Source organism: Triturus cristatus, chromosome 7, assembly GCF_964204655.1.
Source record: "Triturus cristatus chromosome 7, aTriCri1.1, whole genome shotgun sequence".
Taxonomy (NCBI): domain Eukaryota; kingdom Metazoa; phylum Chordata; class Amphibia; order Caudata; family Salamandridae; genus Triturus; species Triturus cristatus.
The window spans coordinates 271,535,287-271,561,655 of NC_140590.1; the positions used below are offsets into that span (position 1 = coordinate 271,535,287).

The following is a 26,369-nucleotide window of genomic DNA, read 5'->3' on the forward strand; positions in this document are numbered from 1 at the left end:
AATTTGGCTTGGGCGAACAATTTGTACGGGGGACGGCGCTGTTGTATAGCGCTTCTACTGCCAGGGTGTAGACAGGGGGGCTGGTGTCTGCGGCCTGTACGGGAGCTAGGGAGACGAGATAGGGGTGACCGCTGTCCCCTTTATTGTTCGCTCTGGCGATGGCCCGGACAGGCCAGTATTACTCTGGACTCTAGGTAGAGGATCAAATGCAACATATAGCATTATATGCAGATGTTTTTCTCATGTTTCTTCTGGATGCTGAGGGTGCTCTACGTGGAGCGAGGGGTTTGTTGGAGACCTTGGGGAGGGTGGCAGGTCTCAGGGTAAATTGGGCTAAGTCGTGCTTGTTTCCCATTAGACCGGACAGGATAGTCCAGCAGAGGGCAGAGGACGTCCCATGGGAATGTAGGTGTTTACCATATTTGGGCACTAGGTTCTACCATGCTCCAGAATACCTGTTGGAGGGCAATCTGGGGCGAGGGGGGCGCAGCGCGCAGGCCTGTTTTGATTTTTAGGGGACTCTTCCGCTATCAGTTGCAGGTAGGGTTGCCTTGGTGAAGATGGTCATACTATCCCAATTTCTCTACTATTTTGGGGCGCTCCCCCTCTGGATCCCGGGTAAGTTCTTTACCCAGCTTAATACTTTGGTCACGGGTTTTCTGTGGGGGACTGGGAGACAGAGTCGCCCTGACTACTCTGCAGAGGCCCAGGGCAGAGGTAGGATTTGCGTTGCCGGACCTAGAGGCTTACTATCATGCTGCACAGTTCCAATGGTTTACGAAATGGGTGGCGGGCCATATTCGAAGACCTGAGGATATGGGGGAGTCGGAGCCGAGCTGGCGCCACTTGTCCGGGGTACTGTTGCGAGTGTTGCTGCGGGATGCCTTGTTGCCACCAGCCTTCCGCGTGGTGCGGCGCTGCTGGGCGCGTCTGGCTAGAAGAGCACACGTTGGGATATCTTACGCGCCTGAGATCCCGCTAAGAATGTGCAAGGTGTTGCCTCACGGGGGTGATTGAAGCCAATTATTGGCCTGGGAGGAGGCGGGAATAACCGCAGTGGGTGATCTATACGAGGATGGTAACCTCCTCCCTTTCATTGATCTCAGGGAACGGCATGACCTCCAGAGGGGGGAACTTTCTCTTACATGCGGCCCTGACGGTGGCTATTAGAAGGCATTGGCGACAGGGATTGGCGGAGCCTGCTACATCACTCGCCTGTCAGTATATAGTGATGGCGTCGGGAACTTTCAAAGCGGTAACTTGCCTCTACAGGCAGATCACACGGGATATGCCTCCCCCCTTGACGGCGTTGAGGATCAAGTGGGAGGCGGATTTGGGAGAGCCCATTGCGGAAAAAGCCTGGGAGGCAATTGTTGAAAGAGCGTGGACAAGCTCTCGATAGCGCACTTTCAGCTCATCCAATTCTATGTCCTACATCGGGCCTACCTTACGCCCCACAAGATTAGTGAATATTTTGGGGTGTCTGCTACTTGCCCTTGTTGCACTCAAGAAGGGCGCGCTTTCTCTACATGTTTTGGGCCTGTCCACTGTTGGGAGACTACTGGCGGGAGGTGACGACTGTTTTGACAAATGTGACGGAGAGTGAGGTGGCCATGACGCCAGGGGTATGCTTGTTGCACTGGTTCCCACACACTTTCAAGATTAAGATTTCCATCAAGTTCATTGATCTGGGGCTGGTCCTGGCCAAGAGGGAACTCACTTCTCACAGGAAGGTGAGGCAGGGTCCAGCTCTAGCGCGCTGGCATAGGGAGCTGCTGAAATGGGAAGAAAGTGAAGGGAATGATAGATTAGGTATGGCCTGTCGTAGCGGGAACGAAATGTCGTTGGAAATGGCTCCGGCATGGGTGGCTCTTCTGGAATTGGCCAAACATCCGATTGGGGACGACGAGAGTGCACTTGACGAGGTGGAGGGAGTGGGGGCCTCTTGAGCGGTATCCCCTTCTGTGGGAACATAGGGCGTGCTGGAGTTGGCAGGAGCCTAGTGGGGGCTTCCCCTGGTGTTCCTGATTTGATCATATTAGTGACCAGCGGCATGCTTGGGTGGGTGGCTGGGGTGGGGGTGGGGGAACTTGTTGGGATGGTTAGGGAATGGGTGTGGGGGGGTGGGGTTGGGGTGTTCTTTATGTTGCAGCACAGTGCTGGCCTGGACCATATGTGGAGACGGATAGGCCTAGCACTTGGGCTCTACGTGGGAGAATGAAGGAGACTTCCTATTGCACCTTCGTGATATTTGGTAGAGCACTTCTGTGAACAGTCCCACCTGGGAGGCCGCTAGAGCTTTTATTGTGAACAATTGTTCTACATCTTGACTTTTTCGTCACTTTATCATGGTGCCCACAGGGCTGTATGTTTATTTGTTGGAAAACAATAAAATTCTGTTTAAAAACAAAATAATTATATGTAAAGAAAGTGCCAATGTGAATTACAAGTGAAAAAGGTGCATCACAAATAAGAATAAAAAGATGTATGACTCTTGACTCCTTAAATTACTACTAGGCTTTGAGTCAGTAGGTAGGGTCTTTGTAGGGTCTTTGTACGTCTGTAGTCGATGGCGTTTTGGCCTCTGATTATTGGGAGGTCATAATCGTGACAGATCAAGTGGCATCAAATACCTAAAAAAAAGATGGAAAAATGGTTATAATATTATAGAAGGCTGGGCTAAACAAACCACTTAAAGGTGTGGCATTTTGAGAACTTTCCTTGCTTGGGTCAAGTTGCTGAGAAGGAAGAATCAATCTGTAAAAAAGTAGACTTCTAGCAAGTGGGACCCTTTAAATTTAGTTTAAAAACAAATTTCATTTCTAAAAAGAGGGAGGGAGGGACAAAAAATAGAAAAACATACTACCCAGTGATGGATCCAAGGATACAACTCATGGCAACCAGTGCTTCAAGGAGCCTCCCGAACCAAGAGATGGCTACATCGAAGGTGGGAGTACACTGGTGCCTGCTTGATGTTTGAGCTTCACGAAATAGCAATTGATGGCTGCTTATTCCCTCTTATCCACCTACCCATCCCATCTTTGATCTGATATAGACTACTAGCCACTGATTCTGTACTTTTGAATTCTCCCCAAGCATCGGACTGGATCTGGAAATATTTTGTTAGCAGTAGACCTGCACACCAGTAGGTGGCGTCATACAACTCCACATGGAGATGTGTCCACTCCGGAACTAATGTGCAAGATGCCTTGATAGAGGCGAGCCCTGCACAGGGGCTTCTGTGAATTGGACTATTGCCCACCACAATCACCCCGCCCCTGCGGACCCCAGTCTCTCACCAAACACTCAACCCAGGAGCGTATAGTGGTCAAAGCCTCCATGTCCAAACTAAATCCTTGTGGCTTCCCTACCACTCCACCGGACAGTGAATCAAAGAGGCTGAATCTCTTAGGCAAGAATGTTTTCTTCCATCCTTGATGTTGCGGTCAATGAACACTGCATGCCTTTTGGGGGGATACTCTCACTCACTCTGAGATTCAGTTACACAGGTGCCGCATATGACCTCGGAGGAGGCCCGAGCCATACTTTTCCAAGCTATTGCTGACAGGAGGGGTGCCGCTAAGTTCGCCATATGCTGTAGGCTGGATACAACAGACTCACTTGGCAGACAGGTGTTTCTCCATCGGTGGCTCTTAGACCCCACTCCTGGTTGTGAGCCACTGCTCATGGATATGCCCTTTGATGCTGTCTTCGAAGACAAGGCAGACTCTGCGCTGGAGTGCCACAAGGACAGCAGAAATCTGCCAGCTCCTTGGGCATTTCCATGGCCCATAACCCACCCCAGTCTGCCTTTATAAGCCATGAAAGGGGTTTCCAGCCGCGTCTCTACCCGCCCAGCCACCACAGCATGCATGCATGCTTCCCAACTCTGGTGGATCAGTTAGCCAGAGGTCATGCCAGTCCACTACTCGCCTGGTAGCCGCAGTTTCCTAGCCCTCTTACCATCATAGGCACCGAGTGGGAGCAGTATGCGCCAACTCCTGCCCCACTAGAGGTCGGTAACATCAGACCGCTGAGCTCTCCAGATTGTCCGAAGGGGCTACTCCCTCTCCTTTGTTACTGCCCCTTCCCCCATGCCATCCACTTGTGACAGGAAGTGGCAGCTCCCTTGAGCAAGGGAGCCTTAGAGAGGGTGCCGGCATCAATTGCAGGTCGTGATTGCTATTCCTGCTACTTTCTGGTGCCCAAGAAGGATGGAGGCCTTTGTCTTGTTCTAGACCCGAGACCTCTCAATTTCTTCCGGAAAAGGAGAAATTTAAAATGCTCACGCTAGTTCAAGTCCTAGCTGCCTTGGACCTGGAAGACTTGATGGTAGCTTTGGACTTGCAGGATGCTTACTTCCACACCCTAGTCCTGCCTGCCCACAGACTTTACCTGTGTTTCACGGTAGGCCACGAGCACTTTCAGTTCACTGTGCTCCCCTTTGGTCTAATCAGTTCCCCTCGGGTGTTCACCAAGGTGATGGCAGTGGTTGTAGACCTCCTGCACTTGCTGTGGTTCACTATCAACATGCCAAACTAGCACCTGACCCCTTCACAGACGTTCATTTTCATCTAAACTGTTCTGGACACAGTGCAATTGCATTCTTTTCTCCCTGAACAACAAGTCCAGGATATTCAGGCTATGATACTTTTGTTTCAACCTCTATCCTGGATTTCGGTGAGACCGACTCTGAGGCTGCTAAGCCTCCTACATACTGCTGGTGCCACATGCCCGCTGGCCTATTTGAGCTCAGCAGTGGGACCTGAAGTTTCAGTGGGCACAGCATCAGGGGAGCCTCTCCGACATTGTCAAGATCTCGGAGGGCAGTGCAAAAGATCTGCAGTGATGTTTAACGAACTGCGATTAGGTCATCGGCAGACCCCTCTGCCTTCTCCAACTAGTTCTGACAGTAGAGACAGATGTGTCACGTCTGGGCTGGGTGGCCATCTGGGAAAGGAGGAGATAAGACACATCTCAAATGGAAACCAGACTCCACATCAACCTGTTAGAGCTCCAGGCGATTCGGCTGGCATTGAAGGCCTTTCCATCCTCTATCAAGGGAAGGCCAGTGCAGTTGTTCACGGCCAACACCATCGCCATATGGTAGTGCAACAAACAGGATTGGGTTGAGTCTTGGCCCCTTTGTCAAGAGGCCCTGCATCTCTGGACATGGCTGCAACTTCAGTTCATTCCTGGTGATTCAGCACCTGGCAGGATGTGTGAACACCAGAGCAGACTAACTCAGCCGAAGATACCTAGCGTATCACATATGGTGTCTCCATTCGGAGATAGTGCAAGGTTTTTCAGCAGTGGGGAGAACCTTTGTTGGATCTGTTCGCCACCACCATGAACACGCAATGTCAGCATTTTTGCGTGTGGGAGTTTCCAAGGGGGCTTCCGCTCAGAGAAGCTTTTTGTCTCTAGTGGAACTCAGGCCTCCTGTGTGCATTTCCACCCATACCAGTCCTTCCCAGAGTACTCAAAAAGATCAGGAACGACCTGGCCCAAGTCATCCTTATGGCTCAGGATTGGGCTCTGAGAGTCTGGTATCCTGAGCTGTTGCGCATGGCCATCAGTCCTCCGATCAGACTGCCCTTTCGAGGAAAGATCTTATGTCGTAGCTGCAAGGGAGGGTTCTTCACCCTGATTTGTCTCCCTTAATGCGTGGTGAGAGCGGACAGCTTTTGACCTTCCACCCGAAGTCTGTAACATCATCTTGGCAGCCAGGCGTCCCTCAACCAAGACAATATACACCTGCCATTGGGGCAAGTTTGCGGCATGGTGTGCAGAAAAACGGGTTAACCTCATTTATGCTCCCCTTTCTCAAGTGTTTCAGTTTTTTCTTTCTCTTGCTCAGCCGGGCTCTTAGGCACCTTAAAAGGCTATCTTTCTGCCATTTTGGCATTGCTGCAGTTGCCAGATCAGCCATCCCTTTTCTAGTCCACTATTGTATATCGGTTTCTTAAAAGTCTCCAAAACTTGTTTCCACCTTCACCCTTCATCATGCCTCAGTGGGACCTAAATTTGGTTCTGACATTTCTGATGTGCACTCCTTTCGACCTGCTATACAACTGTCCTTTCTGGCTCTTTACCATCAAGACTGCCTTTCTAGTGGCAATAGCATCTGCCTGGAGTCAGTGAGCTTCAGACTTTGTCATCTAATCCTCCGCACCTCAACATCTTCCCATAAAAGCGGGTTCTTTGCACTAAAGCTTCCTTCCTCACAAATGTTTTTTTGTAGGCCAGTCCCTCGCCCTCCCTACATTTTACCTGGTCAACCCTCCAAGGAAGAGGAGCGACTCCACTGGCTGGACCCAAAAATAGTGTTGTTCTACTTTGACCGCACAAGAGAGTTCTGGGTGAATGAACAATTCTTCATAGGGTATGATGGAGCCAAGAAAAAGAAGGCTGTACAGAAACGGACCAACTCTCAATGGATCATGCTCTGTATCAAAATCTGATACACACCGGCCAAGAAGCAACCCCATGAGGATTTACGTGCTCATTCCACCAGAGCCAAGGCTGCAAAAACTGTGTTAGCTTGCGGAGTGCCAGTCCTGGACTTCCTCCAGGCAGTAAGGGGGGTATCTCTGTACACGTTCACTAAGCACTTCTGCCTGGACAGTCAGATTTGTATGGACGTGCAGTTTGCCCGCTCGGTCCTGCAGGACTTTCTAGTGTGAAATTGTGTCACAGATCCTCTTCTGAGGAGGTCTTGCTTGGGTATCTATTACAAGGTAAGGAATCTGCAGCTAGAAGTCTCTTTCAGATTAATAAGTTACTAACCTTTGATAATGCCTTATGTGGTAGACCATGTGTAGCCGCAGATTCCTTACCGACCCACCCATCCTCCCTGCTCTGCGAACTAATTTTAGATTCAGGGCCCTAGTTTCTCACACCAGTCGTCAGTACTTTTTGTGGCTCTGTGCTTTTGGCATTGAAAGTCACGAAAAGAAACTGATGTCAGCGAGATGGGGGGGGGGGCCAATATAGGCACCACGCACCTCACTTCCAGCTCCGGACAATGATGCCATGTGGAGCCAAACTACGCCACCTACTGGCGTGCAGGGGCACTGCTCACCAAAACAAATTCCGCATCCAGTCTGACGCTTAAGGTAAATTGTAATGTAAGGAATCTACAGCTAGATAGTCTCTACCAGATAACGCGTTACTGAAGGTAAGTAACTTGTTCTTCTGGGAATCCCCCATCACAGTCTTAAGTAGTGATGGCTGCCTCCCTGAAGGATAAAGTAAAGTGACTAGAGGCACATGTCTGAACACATACATGAATAGAATATAGCAGTCTGGTTCTCACCATCATGGGCACATCTGTTACTCAGAGCCACTTCGCCTCCTTGCAAGACCACACCTGCCTCCCCTAGATAAGGGGACTTTCTGACCTTAAAGGGATGGACAGTGCTATATCTCTTCCAACAAACACTCAGCTTGAGGGTGTGTATGGTCTATTTAAGAAAATGGATGATTATTTGGAGTGGCTGACTAACCACCTCAAGGAATAATCGCAACCCCTTTTTTTTGGGTGGGGGGATGAACCAGAGCTTAAACCATGGTAGCTATGGTCCAGAGCAGACTGGCATAGAGCAATATGTAACAAGGCACAGATGGTAGCAGTTGAATACAGGGTAGCACATCAATTATGAAACCGTATCTTTCTGAGATTATTTTGTAGTCCAGTACCAGTGTTGGTGCCACTCAAGGGAACATAAGACACCCCGCTACCACGGATGTCACCCCATAGAAGTACCAAAGAACTCCTATGGTAGTTTAAACAACACAAATTTAGCTCGGCACTCTTCAAGTTTTTATATCACTATTATTGAATAGTGTAGCTAATTTGCAAAGATAGCAATGTAACAGCTCACAGGTAAGTAGTCCAACACGTCACTTTAAAAAAAAAATATATATTTTTTAAATTACATTATTCCATTTCCAATTGTGGTGACCTCATACTTAACAGTACAATCCAAGTATATAAAATGAAAATCTACAAGTGTTTTCGTTAATGATTACACGGAGGTCCTATTCATATAGAGTCTATGTTGTCACTGATGGAAACAGCTAATATAGATAAAAAATAAAGCAATATGTAAAGTATTTATGCAGTACCAAAAAAGTATTAAAGTCAAAATACAAAACCATAAAATCCCCCAAAGAGAATTAGAAAAAAGGAGTAAACACTATACAAACTGAATGAAACTAAAATGACAATAAAGGGGACTGCAGATATGAAATTTTAAAGAATAGCGCAATTAGATATTGGCCATATTTGAACGCGGGTTGGACATGCCAACCAGGTTCATCCTGGTCAAAGATTTTACGTTCTGACTTAGGGCCATATTTATATCTTGGCAGTAAGCATACTCTGTCGCAACAGCGACAAAGTATGCTTACAGCCAAGATAATGGTCTGTCTGCCAAATTTAGATGCGGGTGGACTATAAGTTTGGCTGTGACTACTCCGTTACCGTCATAGCAGCACCACTCCGACAGAGTAAGAGCCGTTGGAAAAATGGCTAAATGTCCACCCACCCAATTAGGATGGATGGACATTTAGCCATTTTTTGTTTACTGTCCTTCACCGCCAGACAAACCCTCCTCCCCAACCCCCGCGCACCACCACCGCTCGTGGTGTGGGGGCATTTAACCATTTTATTTTCAAAAAGAAAATTCTGCTTCTGTATATTCTTTTTGAAAATTAAAAAAGATAACGGTTTGGTGCAGGGCTTGGTCATGTAGCTGGAGCCTTGCGCCAAACAGAGGAGAGCATCGACAGGAAGCACTGTGACGGCGGCTGTTGCCTATGCTTTTTAAATGACATTTAGCTTAGCGGTCATTTATAAATTTGGCGGGTTGCCCTACCACCAAGTGGACAGTAATCTACTCCATCCCCTTAGCAGAACAACGGCTTAACTGCCGAAATAAAATCAGACCCTTAATCCTCTAAGTCCCACTCTACCACAGGAGTACACTTCTAAAGCACCCCAGGAGAGGCACTCACAGGGTATCAGGCAGAGGCAAACAGTAGACTCCAGTCCCGGTTTAATTGCCGCTGGGCAGTTGCAGGAAAGTCCTCTTGTAGCTTATCACACATGAGGTCAGCCTTATGACCCTTGGAGTCAACTTTTGTCCTTGGTACAAGAGAGCAGGTCCAGTCCTTCCAGGCTCCTCTCAGGTCACATACACCAGGTCATCTCCTCTTCTGATCTTACACAGGTCTAGGAAGTTCTGAAGTGAGTGCCTGCAGATGCTACATTTATGCCTAGCATGAGCTAGGCGGTGGAAATGGCTTCTGTGGACCAATATGCAACCTACTCTTGGCATTTTTAAGACTGCGAAAGGCTTCGGCCACATTAAACATGGCCTCCAACTGCTGTTGGTGTGTATGTGGGGAGCATACTTTGGTAATCCTAGAGTCCTCCCATATCTAACTCTAAAATCCAGTTTGAAGCAGCCACTGTACTCTCAATAAACTCAGTGACAGAAATCTGGTAACACAAAAGCCGGGTTGTCTAGCAACCAGACATTGAATACACTAGAATTTATTATCTTGGCATCCTGTTTCATTCCTTTCATGTGTGCTCCAGGTGTTCTATGTAAAACCCAGAGACCGAAGTCAGTTAGGAGAAAAGCAGTGTTTTTCTGCAAACAGACAGTGGATATGTAAACTTTCCTGGCATCCTGTTTTCTTCCTTTCAAGTGCTCCCTAAATCAAAATGTTATATATGAATCCCGGCAGACCGATCAGGCAGGATTTGACACTAACGTCAAAAAGGATGCCTACATCCCCACACTGAATATTCTGTGAGATTCAGAGGAGTCATCGCAGCCCATTAAAGTCGACCTGTCAATCACGGTGACCTGTTATGTAGCTCCTGGGATGAATTTCACCCTTTATTCACACATATTCAAATACTAATCATTGGTTGGGAGAAATGTATTTATTTATGCGTTTTTATATAGCACCAACTTTACCCAAAGGTGTCAGAGCTCTACAGTAGAACCAGTTACATTACATAAGGACTTCAGAGTACATGAATTACATAAAAGATACGAAACAGATTAACTCTAAACTCACATAAGAATGGTAGTAAGTACATATGTCTACTACAGATACTAGCGGTTAGAGTTACAGATATACAAGTTGCAAATTGACTCAAGACGTTTGAAGACAAGTTGAAGCGATTATGGTTGGACAAAAACATATTACATATTTACGGAGCATGAACTTCTAGCAATTTCCGGGGTTCGTGCGTTGCTCGTTCAGCCAGGCCTTCAGGCCAAATGTTCTCCATGCTTGTTGTCCCGGTTGCCTCAACATCTCCAAGGCAGCAGCAGAGATCCCTGAGGCGTGCTCTTCTTGATCATCATTTTCTTCGCCATTACGTCGCTCAGCTGCTCCTCCAGGTAGCGCCGCTGCTGTTCCAGGATTGGAGATCAAATGCAAATTAACCTCCAGGAACTTAATGCAGGGAAAAAGTAACACTCTAAAAGTAGTTTTTTCTCAATATTTATTAAAAATCTGCCTTCTTTGAATGGGATTTTTAATGACTAAATGTAGGTATTTAATTATTTTTCTAGCTAATACCAGTCCTGGGGTACAGTAGTAGGATATTAATCTGTACTCTGGTTTTCTACATAGGCCAACTGTGCCTGCCAAAGTAAAAAATTGCTTCTCAGGACATGTTAACACTAACTTTCTAGATGTCCTGCTTTTAAATTCCATGCACCCTGCCTTGTGGGCTGCAAGGCCCAACCGGGGTGACTTAGTAATATTTAAAACTGAGGTTTTGAACTGTCAAAAGGCTTTTTTTTTTTTACAGGTCTAATTGCAGTTTTTACACTGCTACAGTCTGGATACTATGATAGGCCTGAAGCCATGTTGCACTTCCACTGTAGTAGATGGCACATTAGGTGGAGCAGTCCAGTGGTGACATTTAACCTCCAGGCCCTGGGTACACTTTGTACCATACAGTAGGGACTTATGGGCAAGTTAAATATTCTAATTAGAACTATGCCATTTTTACCATGTTTAATGGGGCAGCATTGGCACTTCACTACTGCTTAGCAGGCAGGAGTAGAGTACACAGAGTTCTAAGACCAACTTAAATATAGGGTCTAGCAAAAGGAGAAATATCCAGGGTGATCACATTGAAAAGGTGGATTTCCCACACTTTCTAATTGATTTTCCAACATGTATGCATGTTCTTCGAAAATTGACATTTTGGTAGCTGCCAGAAAATCTTCCTCAAATCACTCAGATTTTGCAATTCAGTAACTTCGCAGGAACGAAGAACAAAAACTGTCTTATCTTATGAGCTAAGTAGACCATGTGATGTCTTTTTCAGTGTACTTGACTGAATATGTATGCAGACATTCACTTACTGTCAACATGCAGCCATCGGAGCCTGCTGGAACAGGCCTAGATTGGCTGATGAGTCTTCTACGACACATCTGTCAAGAACTAATGCAATTTTGATGTACTATTAGACCTGGTGAGCCATACATAGGACCTTAATGACTCTTCGTCTAGTGATCTGGAACTTTTTTAGGTATGTAAGATGATCCCATGTAAGCCCTTAATGACAGTTTCTGTGTAATCAGTGCTTAATTTGTAAAAATAAATATCTTGGTGCCAGTGCCCTTGTCAGGAAGCCACTGCATCTGCACCACCCATTGCCACTGCCAGCTCTGCCAATGACAGTACCTTCACAACTACTAACAATCACACTGCTACAAGTGTGACAGATTAGACTGCATTAGCCCCCGTCAGCTTTAAGAATGACTTGGATGGCCGGTATTAGGTGTTTTAAAAATAAATTGTTGTTCTGCTCATCTCTAAATTACCCAAACAGCACCACCATGTGGCAGTTGTCATAAGTGCCGCTGTTGACAATTAAGTGCCAGTGCTGAGCACCGTAAATCACCGGCTCAGATTAAGCACTGGGTTTAATATGTGCTGCTGATGTTTTTTGCCTACATGAAGGCGCTGGATAAGATAATTTTGGTGAGGTGGGAGATGGGAGCAGAAATAAAAGGAGTGCCTGTACTCTAGACATAACAATATCAAGGCATTTACCACTAACTTTGATGGGGTCAGAAGCAAGGGTAAAAGGACACAAAAAAGACCAGCTTCATCTTGACCTGTAGGTCAAAGGATATTTTGCAGTCAAATTATAATCCCCAGTCTGCAAGCTATAGTGATAGGGCATAGAGACAGGTGCATGTTAGATGGCAAAAAGGTAGATTCTGGCCCAACAAAGCATTAATGAACTATTTAATTCAGCTTGCAAATTTCTGCATGCGCTCCCTGAATTGAACCGTAGTGTCAGTAGAAGCTCTGTCTACGCTCATTACAGTTAGAATATTATCCTCGTATGTATAAAAAGTGAAGCCATAGGTCACCAGGCAAGTTAGCAAGCTGCTGAGAGATGAAACTGTGTTTTTGGCATGGGAATGAGAAGGAAACGTGCAGGAGAAATATTTTCCCTTTGAAGTGCAAAAAGTTATATGTGTGAATACGCTGGCATAGCTTAAGTGTTGTAAGTGTTAAGAAGTTTAATCAAGGATTTGAATTACTAAATCACTCGCTATGTTCAGGGGAATGTTGATGAAATGGAGGGTGTGGTTCTGACACCTATAAAAGGAAGTCTCCATTCACCACTTTCCTGTGTGGTAGTCTTTTGGTCGACTGCGTTCTTAATCTACTACTACTACCTTCCCATGCTGCATCACAAGGCACATCTCAAGAACATACAAGCACTGTCCTGCCTGGCTCTCACTCATCGGTTTGTGCTCACTGTGCCAGATTGTGAGGGAAATGTAGGGATTTCTATGGCGGATCTTCAAGGGGATCCTATCTTCCTTCTGTAGACCGGGGATCGGTCGGTGCTTAATTTGATCCTCTGGCACTTATTTTTCCACATCAGACATTTACCGAGAGCAGCATAGGGAAAACCACAAAGTGGAAAGATGGACAAAGAAAAGGGAGAAAGCAGGAATATTCAAGAGTGAGATAAAGGGAGTGTCTAGTAGTGGATTAAAGAGGCATGAGGTGGATTCAAGGCTACGCAGCCTTGGTTTTCGGCATATCTACATTTAATGGCACCAGCTTCTGACAGAGCTTGGGCACTGGCACTCATTCTTTTACAAATTAGCCTCTGAGATCCGTTAACTGGGGGACCAAGCTCCTACCTATTGTTAAGAGCCCCCCTTCTATCTATCAATGGTGATTAGTTCAAGTGAGGGTTAATTTGGGAAGGATGTATCCTTAGACAGTTTTGGAACCATAGTATATCGGGAATCATCAACTTGCTGGCCTGTCATCGATTCTGCCTGTTCTTAGTGTGCGCACATTTACTCATGCAGAATTCATTTTCCACGTGTGGCCACTCTTGCGTGAGGCTCCTGGTCACGACTCTTAACATTCTGGTGGGACTTCAATCCCGACGCTATAGTGCAACTGGTCCTGTGCCTAGTGGGGGGCATTCGAGGGAGACCAAAGTGCCAATGAAGACTCACCTCAGTTAGTAGCAGGCCTGGCCCTCCCCAGTCGATTCAGGGACTAACCAATGCTCTGTAATGAATGCAATCTCTGGGGCCCAAAGAGATGCAGATCACTACAGAATTCACCTGGAGCATAGCTGGAGCTGTGGTTACTGTGGTAAAGAACTGCCACAGCGGTGGCATAATTCCTGGAAAGCAGCATGAACTTCAGCTGCCCCCTCAGGGCTGTGGCTCATGGCAATGAAAGCCCTGCACAATGTTGTAAAGAGCAATATTGACGTAATTGTCAAGCAGTCAGTTATTTAAATGAAGCCAGAATTCTTCCAGAATAGAATGAAAGAGGTGGAGCTGTCAGTGGCTTCACTGGAGATGCAAGTAGGTCAACTGAAGGAATATCCAGACACAGGAGAGGAAGCCAGTGTACATAAAACAGACTTTAGAAGTTTGATCGGGGAAGCGAATGAATTCGCCTTCGCAGAGCACCAGTGGCTTCGTCTGTGTAGTAATCTACAGCGACCTCAATTTTCAGACGGGAAGCTCAGTGTTAGCACCTGTCAAGGCTCGAGGAGCTGTCATTGCAACCACATCAGCTGTTCTCGTTCCCTTTGTGTTTAAGCAGTGCATGGGAGTGCATGTCTTTTAAGCTGTCTTCCTGGTGTATTTCTCTCTCTCTCTGTGTTGCTCTTGGTCACCTATGTGCTTCTGCCTGACGCACTCCCTGTAGCGCTCGTTCGTGTGCTTCTTCACCATTGCTGCCCTGAGTCCGCATGGAAGCACGCTCCTCCTCTCTCCCCGTCAGTGCTTCCCCCCGTGCCCTTCACGTTGCTACTTTAAAACCCCGTGTTGCTTCTGTCCAAACTCCCACATGTCGCTTCCACGCCACTATCAGCACTTCTCTATGTTTGTTCCACACTCCTTCAGACCTTTCATGGTGCTTCCACCTCCTGTTGATTCTGCTTCTTTAAAAACAAGCATTGGCATAGCCAATAGGTCTCGCCTTTGTGATCTTATAAGTGTTTAGCCATGCAACAGTTGATGTTGTTGCACCAAGGATATTGTGCTGCATAAGTAAATACTTATAAGGTCCCAAAAGCGAGACCAATGCTTGGTTTTTTTTGCATTCAGGCAATGACAGTTCATACCTCAAAAAAAGTAAACATGTTACCAGACCTGCAGTCTAGTAATTTAAATAATCTACTTGACATTATTGTAATGCTCTTTACCCCTAAACTAGTTTCAAATTACGTGATGCTGGGCAAATATTTCAATTTACTGAGCCACCATTTTCTTCATTATAACATGAGAGCACCTTCAAATATGCAAGTTCAGCATGTCTGCTGTGCAAATAAATCTTTTCTTTGATTTAATAGATTAAACTTTTGCTCCATATATAATACAAATCTAGCCACATATTTGATGCATATAACCCCTGACTTAACTCTTAGTTCTTTAACAGCATTGTCATCAGGGCGGGGCAGGAATGTTTCTCAAATCATGCTTAAAAACTATCACTTTTAATAAATATATAACTACAGCATGAAGTGGTAGCAATCTGCAGATTTTCCATTGAAATGGCCACAGATTTTCGAACTGACATGCTGTTTTACTGATAAAACTATATAGCGTACAAACAATGCTTGGAAATCGAGTTTCTGCAAATATTTTTCATATGCACATAAGCAAGTAAAGTATTTTACTTTGTGCTCCTATTAAAATCTTTGTTTGCATCACACTTCTGAATTACAAAAATAAATGTGCTTTTGTAACTCTTGATATATTTTGAAATGTTTGTATTATTCCTTTACAAGCTATTTAAAATGATGTGTTTAAAAAAAACATCCTACAGCCTTTTGTTTCACAATGATTAGGACCGGTCACTTGACATAAACCTTTAACTGTAATAAGAGAAAAGTAATGTAGGGCATGAGACTGGGTGCCATAAGGTGGAAAGATGACCTGGAATGAGCGCTCCAAAAGAAGGAGGCAAACCAGGTCAGAGAGGACCCTCCTATGCCAATGTTTGGAAGGCACTGGAGCAAGATTATGTGAGACACCGTGTTGAAAGGCTGAGGCTCTGCCCTCACCCAAGGCGCCACAAAATTTCTCGGTGGTTGCAGAGAGGGCAAATTCTTTACCGTGAGCAGACTTGGAGCCATTTTGGAAGGTGTCAGGAATATGATTGTCTTCCAAAAACATGGTCCGGATGCCATTGACCTGTCTCTCTGTGACCTTATCAAGGAAAGTTAGGAGGGAAATAGGGCAGAAACGTTCTGGCTTTGAGGCACCCAAAGTTGTTTTTTTCAAATGAGGGATAACCTTAGCTTGCTTCCAAGAGCTGGACACAGAGGCAGAAGATAGTGAAAGGTTCCCAGTCTCTAAGCATGGTGGGAGAAGAAACTCCTGTAAATTAATGAAAAGATCAAGTTTAATGGGGTCCACTGGTGAACCGGATTTCACTAGACTGCAGAGGGAAAGAAAGGAGTATGAGCTCAGAACTCTAGGATTGGTGACAGCTGGCTGCACCGTAAGAAACAGACCTAACATCAGGAGCCGCCAAAAGAAAGTGAGAATAGATATTGACCTTGCCAATAAAATACTCTGCTAGTTTCTCACAGTGTAAAGTAGAGGCTTCAGTTGGATCAGCTGCAAGCACTGGTTTTGTGAAGCTGTTCACTAAATTAAAAATTTCTTTGGCCGGATTATTGCTAATCCTAATTTTATGTGCAAAGTGTTCAGCCCTAGATTTCACAATAAGATTATGATAACTTTTAAAGATGATCTGTAGGAAACTTCAGTAGAGGATTATAAGTTTTCCTCCGGGCGCATTCTAAAGTCTTGCAGTGCTTTTTGGCCAGGGCAAAGTGCGAGAAAGTGGCTCTGTATATACTGTTCCTTAATAGGTACAGGGTGTACAGAGTCCACAGTCCCCCAGGGTTTGACAGAGGTTAAAGTTAGATATAACCTTACTCTCTAAAGTGGTAGCTTGGTCGAGCAGTAAGGCAGTATCAGAGGACAGTGTAAAGCATTTGTTGTACACACTCAGTCAGCAAATGGTCTCACACACTCAATAACTGAACTCTAGGCCAGTGGTTTATATATAAAAAATATATGCTTGTTTTATTTTAGAACCAACACTTGGATTTAAAATATACTTTCCCCTCATATAAATACTTTTTCAATATGCAATAGACTTTTGTAAATAGTTACAAGTGGTTGCAGTAGGCAACTCCTATTTTTAAACACAACAATGCATTGAGCTCAATGGTAAATTCAAGTTATTTGCAACAGATTACTTTTTATATTACTTTTGGAATTCCAGGACTGGATCCTAGATTCAGTCCTGGGTCAGTACTCAGAATCAAGTGATGAAAGTAGACTTAATAACTGTAATGATTTTTAAACAATATTTAGCTATTTTAAAAGTTGACACTTAGAAAATACTTCAAAGAAATCAGTCAATGATTCCATATGGAAGAAAATTCAGGTTACAGGTACAGTATGTTCTCGTTACTTTTGTAATCCAGTACTGGGTGCCTAGACTCAGTACTGGGACCTTTATCCAAAACAGGTAAGTAATTACGTTTTCAGATATTATACGATTTTTGAAGAATATTTAAAGATTGCAGAAATCGACACTTAGAAGAAATTTCACAAAAAAACAGTCAATGGTTTCCTATGGAAGAAAATTGAGTTACGGGTAAGTACAGTTGTAAGTGTTTTTCAGAGTCAGTGCTGGGCACCAAGATCCAGCACTGGGAGCTCACCTAAGAGCAGGTGAGTAATTTCGTTTTCGTTACTCGGCTGATTTTTGGTGAATATTTTAAGATTTGAAAAGTCCACACTTAGAAGAAATTTCAGGAAAAAGCCAGTCAATGTTACCCTATGAGGAAAATAGAGTTTGCGGTTTAAGGGTAAGTACTCGACTGGCAGAGTTGAGGTTCTGGTCATAGACTCAGGGATCCCCCAGGGTCAGGTAGGTACAGTTGGTTCACCCTCAGCGGCTCTAGGGCGGCCAGGTGTAGAGAGAGTTAGGCCCAATGTTATCCTATGAGGGATAGGGGGGCCTTGGTTGGTGGCTGCTGACTGGCAAGCCACGTGGCTGTGGGAGCTGGGCTCCTGGTCACTTACTCATGGCAAGTGGGGAAGTAGGTAGGTGTAGAGTTTTCACTGCTAGGGCCACTCGGGCGGCTGGGTGCAGAGTGCTTTTGAGCCTTCGGGCGCTCAATTGATTTCAATGGGAAATCTCCGGTTTAGAAAAAGACTGCAAGCTCGGGGACGAGGACTCTTCAGGTGCCACCACCACTTCGAGAGGTTAGTTGGAGGATAGGTAGGTACCCCGGGATTGGGCACAGGGGGCCGTGGGGCGCCGCATGCAGGGGTGCCTTTTGGTGTCGGGAAATCTTACCCTCTGTTGATCGCGGTTGGGGGGGGCACCTTGTTCTGAGGCTGCAGGCTTCTTCAGGAGTGTTGAGGGAGGTCCTTGGGTGCCGGACTCGGGGTCACAGTCGCCGTGGGGTCGTCCTCAGGGTCCATCAGTGTGCTGGGTTCGCGGTTCCAGGCTGCTGCCAGGGATTAGAGATAGGTTTTGAGTAGAGGGTCTACTCACAGGAGTCCCAGGAGCTTAGAGCCAAAAGGTAGCCAGGTCCTCCGGGGTTGGTGAGGTTGCTGGCCACAAGAGATGCCGGGTTGGAGCAGGTTCGAGGGTCGACAGGCCGGTAGGGCTGGGGCCAAAGCAGTTGGTCTTCCTCTTTTCAGCAGCTGCAGGGCATATCTTCTTTCTTCTTGCTCTTTGTAGTTTTGAATCTGGAATCTGGGGAAGGAAGGTTCAGGGTGCCCCTAAATACTAGATTTAGGGGTGTTACAGGTAGGTGAAGTGCAGGGACCAATGGGTCTCTGTCCTGGGGTGGGTACACCCCCTATCCTGCCTCTCTCCTGTGGGAGGGGGGCAGTAGCCTGGTCCTGATAGCGTAGGGCTCCCCATCTTCAAGATGGCGAGAGCCCGGAGATGTGCTTCACCTCGCCTCCCCCACCTGAGGGGTGCGGCTGGCAGCCTGGCACATCCCCTGTCCTTATTTGGGGTTTCCGGCCAAAGGTTCCCGCCAGAGTGGGGGGTTGCAGGGGCCTGGGGAAGCTCACAGAGGCGGCATGTCTTTGAAGCTTCCCCCTGCCCATCCTGGGGGAGGAGATTTAGCACCTCGCCCAGGATGTGCATTGTTGCAGGCCCAGGAGAGCAGGGGCTCTCCTACGCAGGGGTCCAGCAACATGTCTGCTGGGTGGCAGCCTAGGCAGCCTCAGAGCAGACGTGGATTGTAGGTTAGGTTTAAGGGGGCACCTCTAAGATGCCCTCTGGGGTGCTGGGTACATTAAATCCCACACTGGCATCAGTGTGGGTTTAATGTGCTGAGAAGTTTGATACCAAACTTCTCAGTCTTTAGTGTTGCCATTATGGTGCTGTGGAGCTCGTGTTTGACGAGCTCTCAGCACCATGTACTCTTAAAGGGCAGCACTGCACTTACAGTGCTCAGGAATGGACCTGGGCACTGTAGGGGCACAGGGCTCCTGCTCCTGTGCCCACACCATTGGCATAAGGCACCCAGCTAGAGGGGTGACTGATGTATGCCATGGCAGTGTAGGTGATGGACATGGCACATAGGGATGTGTGCCATGTCGACTTTGTTTTTGTCTTGCCCCCAAACACTCAGCCTGCAAAGGCAGTGTGTGTGTGTAAGGGTACAGGGCCTCTAAGGGTGGCACAAGGAGTGTTGCAGCCCTTAGAGGCCTTCCCTGGTCACAAGGCCCTGGGTACCCAGGGTACCATTTACCAGGGGCTGACATGTGGCCAGGGTTTGCCAATTTGGGTTTGGTTTGTTTTAGGGAAGGAACATAGGCCCTGGGCACCTGATTGGCAGGAGTCCAGGGCACCCTCAGACAAAGTACATTCAGCAATTCAGCAAAAAGTGGGGGCATACCATGCAAGAAGGATGGCACTTTTTCACACAAAGGGCTCATTGAACCAGGGAGCTGCGGGCTGCTTCTTTACGGGAATTTGTCTGACAGGAATAAAGACGTCTAGAGCTGAGGTAAGTCTGGATTGCAAGGAATTATTAGCTTCCTCCACAATTGGAACTAGGTGGGGGGTGGTTTGCCTGAATAAAATGTCCAAATATTTGAAGGCCTAGCTAGTGCCTAGGGCATTTGGGGGGCGCGACTAGAACCAAAGAATCCACTTGATGGGGCAAACAGATGACCAATAGGGGGGGGGTCATAAAATGGTCGGGCCAAACCATGGGGAGGGGGGGGGGACCTGTAGGGAGCAAAGATTAGAAAAAACGGGTCTAGAAGATGGCCAACTTCTAGAATGCGTGGTGCCTATGACTATTTGAGTTAGCTGCATAGCAGCAAGGTCATCTATAAAATTGGTGATATTGTGATAGTGGCCAGTAGGATGGAAAGGCCTTGTCTCATGCTTAACTGGGACAAACTTGAACTCATGTTATTGGAAAACAACATGAACCCGGATTTAAGTCTGGACTGGCCGAGCTGTCTAGGCTCTTCTCCACTGCCAACAGATGTCATCAAGAGCCTTGACATGTCGCTGGATAAATCATTCGAGTTTGACTGTCTGGGAAGCTTGCAGCTACCTGCTACAGCATGTTTAGAATGCTTCGAAAGATACTGCCTCTTCTTCCCTTTATTGCAAAGAGACTGGCTGCGAGCCCCAGAGCCACCACGAGGAAACATCCCGGAGGTACAGAATTTTGCTGCGTGGTGGCTGTTCAACATACCTAGGCACCAATCGGCTCGACAAGCTTTGAATTCTCTTCATTGGCTCCCTGTGGCTGAGAGGATCAAATTTAAATCCCTGTGATCGCCCACAGAGCACTTTCTGACAAAGGGGCCTCTGATTTCCCATCCCTTGCTCTCCTCTTACCATCCCTGAAGAACCTTGCGTTTTTCTAATGTCTATTTGGCCAAAGTACCCCAAATTAGAAGGGAAAGATTTGGTGGGTGCTCTTTTTCATACAATGTGGCCAGGCTGTGGAACACCCTCCCACTTTCTCTCCGTTCGGTAAATCATTTACTCCTCATTTGGAAAATGCTTGAAACATGGCTATTCCATAACATCTCCCTTTAATAATGTATAATTCAAATCTCTTAGTGCTTCTGTGCTGCACTATTGGTGCTGGGATGCCTGCAGGTAGCTATGTGCTCTACAAGTGCTTCAGAGAATAGAATCCTGTGTGGCATCAAAATACAAATTAAAATCTCCAATAGTGTTAAATTTGGCAAGCTTAATAACCAAAGGTGCTATCAGTGGTCAGAGCCTCCCTAAACGCTTTGGAAGGGACTGGGAGTCGGTAGATTAAACCGCATGTATGATCCTACTAAGTCATCCGTAAGATTCTCCCTTGCCTTCTGTAGCCTCTAAAACTACGATGGTTCGAGCTCTTTCTCAGTTCAATAATAAACTCTTTACTTTAGAGAACTCCCAAAAATACCATCAGAAAGCAGTGTTCTTAAACTCGGCTGCCAGATTGGTGCTGGGATTGGGGTATAATACCTTGGTCTTTAGAAAGGGATGTCTATTTAAGGGCCTGTGCCTTACTCATGCTGTGTCATTGCCAAATGAGCAATAACTGTATGAAAAGTCTCTTTTCCAGATATACCCCAACTAGGACCCTATGGTCCTCTTCCCAAGTTCAGCTGGCTGTTTCAAGATTGAAGAAAACCTGATTTGAAAGACGGATCCTCTGGTTGATCATCCAGAAAGTCTGGAAGAGCATGCCTCTTCACATTCGTTCCCAATGTAACCCAACGCAGTTTAGGAAAGATCCGAGAACGTATTTATTCAACCATAATTTATTCAAGCATAGTTATTGTTTTCTTCTCTTTGTATACTGCAGTCTTTCGGAGCGCCAGGACATCTCTTCTTATGCTACTCTATTTGTGGGCTTACAAATGCCCTACATAGACATCTTTTCCAAAACAAAGTCAGATTGGCTCCAGGCGAAGGATTAATCCTGTGGAGTTTGTTAATCTGGCACTTACTTTAATGATATGCTTAAGCCAATAGTTATTAAAAAAAAAATATAGAAAATTAAAGCTCAATAAAGGAGAAGTATTCTAAAGATTTCATTTCGGCTAGGATAATATCTGTTTGTCTTTATCTACAGTTCTTCTACATCTAGTCGTCTCTCTTTTTGCTTCTCTCGCTATCTCTCTTATCTGTCTCGATCCAAGTCTGAGACCATCCTTTATATTTCTCACTTTCCCAGTTATACTTTGCCTCAGTTCTCTCTCTCACTCTGTCTTCCCTCAATCAAGGTCTCACTCTCTCCCCCCGCCCCCTGCCCTTTCTGACTAATGGCAGAGACCACTCTAGTTACGTTAAGTGGTGATTTTTGTGTGCCTCACATGTGGATTGCAAGATTGCTGGGATCCCTCCCACTCTTGTGACCCAAATTGCATGTCTTTCTGTGTTCTCTCTTCCTGTACTAGCTTCAATATTGAATATTATTAACCAAATATGTCCATGCAAACATCAGTACACTGGTCATTAACTCTTGTTAAGAAGTGCATTAATATTTTTGTTGGAAGTCCCTTATGTGGCAATGTTGATACTGTGAGCTGTAGTCCTATATATTTGTCAATATTGATTATTGGCTGTTTTGTGCCTTTGCAGGATGCACACCGGTTCGGCAGTAACATCCGCAGTGCCCTTAAGGACATCTTGGCTCTATTTCCTGTTGGCAAAAGCAACCAAAAGAAGTAGAGGGGCACGCGATCCGACAGCTACTCTGTGCTTGAGTCCATTCCCAGTGCCAAAAACAACTTTTCCAGGAGAACACCCAATAAATTGCAGCACACAGCAATGGGTTGGTTGTCTCAACTTGTTGGATTCCACTAACTCAATCAAAAAGGATCCTGAGCTTCAAAGGAAATTCATAACTCACACAAAGAAAAACGCAGGTGGACACTCACAACAGTCAATGGTGATAGCACATATAGTACAACTACATGTAAGAGGCAGATAAAGACCTCACCCACCCACCCACTGTTTCTTACTTGCACAAAATGCGGCCTGACACGCCACAAAAGTACACCCTTGCACAGACACATGCCCAAAAATGGAACCAACACTGCATTGGGTATAGTTGATTGTCAGTGCACACCTTCACTTGCACAGTTGTCAGAACATGGCTGCATCTGGACATACCGCACAGATAAGTATGTTTGAGACTGGCCAGGAAAGGAAGCTGAAGAAAATGTTGGCTTCTTTGAAGTTTTGTCTGTGAGTTGGTGCCTTATATGTAAAGACATTTCTTCAATTTTTATCATTTTAAAGTAGGAGCCTACATCAACAGGTTTAGGAGCAGGTTCTGGTGAGAACATCTATTTTTGCCGACATCTGTTCCTGGTGTTAATTCAACGATCTGTGAAACCTCCAATGAACTGTATCTATTTGAGAGGCTACTCGGCTGCCATGTATTTATTTTAATATTAATTACACTTGGAAACAGAGGAAAGAACATACAGTCCTAAACTGAAGAGTTAACTTCCTTCATATGGCAATGTGAGCTCGACTCAAAGTACAGACAGACTACCAGTTGCATGACAATCCGGCACTCATTTACTAAAGTTCTGCTGTGAGCTGCAGTATGTGTTCGCCGTACCACAGGAGGGGCCATCACTGTTTGATAACTTCTGCACAGCTCCATTGTTCTCTTAATAGTTTGTTCTCACCCACCCTGTCTTTGGTAGACTGCACCAGGCTCTTTCATGGCGAAGACAATCTGCACCTGTTCCAACTTAATGGGGCTGGAAGCACCATTCCATGACAATGTGTAGTCAATTCAGTCATCTCTGGTAAAACAGTCCTGTTCTTGTCAAACAGAAGCTATTTTCTAACTTATTTAATTGACTAATGTCTCAGCTTGTGCCATGTGTTCCACCATTACTGAAGAGGGTAGGGCATTTGATAAATATTTTCTGGAAATATGATATGTTCTATAAGAGGCTTCAACCCATAAGTTGTGGTGTTGTGTGTGCAGCTCACCCAACCACCAAGACATTCATCATGAGGACTTCTGCTGGATCTTTCACCTATTTGTTATGATTTGAGCTTACCTGCAGACACTTTCCTCACATTTTCGACGTCTCCCTCTTGCAAAAAGTAATGCTGTGCATCTTTCACACATGGGCATAATCTCTGCTTAGACTCCAATGCTGTGCTCACCTCCTGGGTTGTAGTCATTTACAGGCATGAATTCTGTGTTCATCATACACATGTCCCTAGAACCACATCAGACTTAGATGCAGTACTTATCTAGTGTATTTTGACCGTTACTCTGTAGACATGAATTCATGTTCACCTCATGCATTGCTCCCAGATCAGCAGATACTTTGATACATACACACCTCATACACGATTCTATGTCCAGATCAGACTGGAATGCCCCGTTCACCTCATGCATGGTTCCGGACCTTGACCAGACTTCAACACCATGCTCACTACACTCAAGGTTTCTAGACTCTGATCAGACATGCAAACACTGCTCACATCATGTATGTGTCTTCTCTTTGGTTATACTTGAATATTGCACTCCCTTCATAAATGGGTCCGAAACCCCTACAGACTTGAAAACCATTACCTCATTTATGCATCTTATTCTTTTGCAGACTTGTATATCATGCTGTAATATTGCTTAGTTGACAGATTTTATCTGATTGGAAGCCCATACTTAGCACATGCATCAGCCTCAGTTCTGGGCAGAGTGATACTTTTTTTGGTGACGATACCACAGTCTGCCCACTGCTGTTGGTTATTTAGATTGTCTGAACATATGCCTAACTGATGTAGGTTATTGCAGCTGATGTTAAACTCTCAATTTACTCACTGCAACAAAAAGATTTCATAAGGTTTTCTACATGTCATCTATCTCTGCTGAGAATATATATGACAAAAAATACATTAGTTGCCATTTAGAAAACTTAAATGGAATTTAATGTATTTTTTACCGCTCAACTGTCCTCGCAGGCCAGTGACCATAAGACAATTGCATTTCCTCATTGTAATTTATCCAATCACGGGAAACTGGAGGACAACCTTCCTGCTAGTTGTTCTTTCATTCGGCAAACAATGGGCTGCCCTATCTGAATAGTTCAAGACTTATGTTTAGGCTCTATCGTATTCCAAAACTGTCTTGCCATTTCAGCCAAGCAAATTGAGGAGCTCTGCCAAATATTTACATAGAATCATACCAGTTTTTTGTCAAATAACAGAATTGCATAATTATTTTGTAGTATGATATTCTTCCTTCCACACAAACATACACAGGCATCGCCTGGTATTGAACGGCAGGGTATTTAGTAATAACCAAAGGACTGTCCATTCTGGGCAGACTTTCCATAAGTTCAGCAGTCAAAATAAGATGGACCTGGCTATTCATGGAAAAATATTGTCGGGCCTGTTTTTACAATGCAGATAGATCTGGGTTATCCCAGATAACAAATGGCAGTCTTGTCTATACAGCAGAAAATGGAAGGTACCTGGTTTACTCTGTATAATGATTGGTAGACCCGATCGATGCTACGTAGTTTAGAATGAATCTGGTGTATCTTGAATGAAGGAGACCTTGCTAGGAAACCTTCCATCCATTAACACATATATAGGTTGTTGATCCTGGACCCTCTCCTTCATGCCTTTGTGGCACAGGGTGAGGGTTGGCCAGGTTTAGCCTGAAAGGCTACTCACAACCTCCCATATGTGTAGCACCGATAGACTTGTTTAGTCCAGGAAAGTCCTAGTGAGCGTAATTTCATGCCATTAGCAGTAGATGATGTGCCTGTAGTTTTTGCAATTGAACATGACGGGCACTGCAGATGGGGAGTTACTTTTGGTTCCTCTTTGGAAAATTCTGCACATGCCTGGTCCCTGATCTTCTAAAGCTCTTTGCTGAAATCCATTGTATATTTACTAATTCTAATCACTGGGGAATTGATTACAGTCTGAAGATGCTCAATAATGGAGATTTTTCGTAACCTTGAACCAGTCAAGATCACTCCGTGATTCCTTTATATGAGATGCAGAAGCAGAGTACTTTGCCTCCATCAATCCATCATTCAGAAACTGAAAGCCTTCTCAAGAGTGGTCTGTGAAGACTTGCCAAAACCTTTTCACTATATTTTCATAAACCTCTCCAAGCATAGAGCTTTTATCTCTACTGAGTCAAAACCAGCAGCCTGCTCCGGGAAAACCCACTATCCACGAAACAAAAACTCCTCCTGCACTATTAACTTGCTCCTGCCATCTCAACTTTGTATACTCCAGAATGCTTGCGCTCTGTGCCGTTGAGATATTGGGGCCATACCTTCTTTCTATATAGAATCTTGAATGTATCAATCTGTTTCCACAAAAGGGAAGGAAAAAGTTTTTTCCTTTTTAAGCTATCCTTTCATGCTATTGTTTTATTCTTTCTTGTTTTCTACATTATCTCTTAAGCTAATGTTTATTGCCGTTATCAATGCAATGTACAAATTAAGAACAACTTGAGGGCTATTAAAGGCCAGTATTTAAAACTTGACGCAAAGCGTATCGTTTTTCTTGTACGTTTGTACATTAGTGTTTCAAGTCTGTCATAAACTTTCTCAGAATTGCAAATGCACCTGGTATTGGGACCAAAATAAGTAAGCCTGTCACCCAATGCATACAGCAGTGAAAGGAAGAGAAAGCAGTAGTCAATGAATTATTAAATAGTAATTAGAAGAATAATCTGGTAAGTGGCATAATCTGAAAATAAACTGTGTCCACTTGACTGCATTATCCATGATACTGGATACTTG

The 26,369-nt window shown here is 45.3% G+C and overlaps 1 protein-coding gene across 8 annotated transcripts in view; it reads left to right on the plus strand.

Annotated features, from left to right (window-relative positions):
* LOC146809390 (carnitine O-palmitoyltransferase 1, liver isoform-like) overlaps positions 1-26,110 on the plus strand; it is a 406,858-nt gene extending 380,748 nt beyond the window's left edge. For all 8 annotated transcript variants that reach the window (XM_085616202.1, XM_085616204.1, XM_085616209.1 and 5 more), the window contains one exon: positions 22,210-26,110. In XM_085616202.1, the coding sequence (XP_085472328.1) occupies positions 22,210-22,299 (90 nt within the window). In that variant the 3' untranslated portion in view covers positions 22,300-26,110. The remainder of the gene's footprint in view (positions 1-22,209) is intronic.
* The last annotated feature ends 259 nt before the right edge of the window (positions 26,111-26,369 follow it).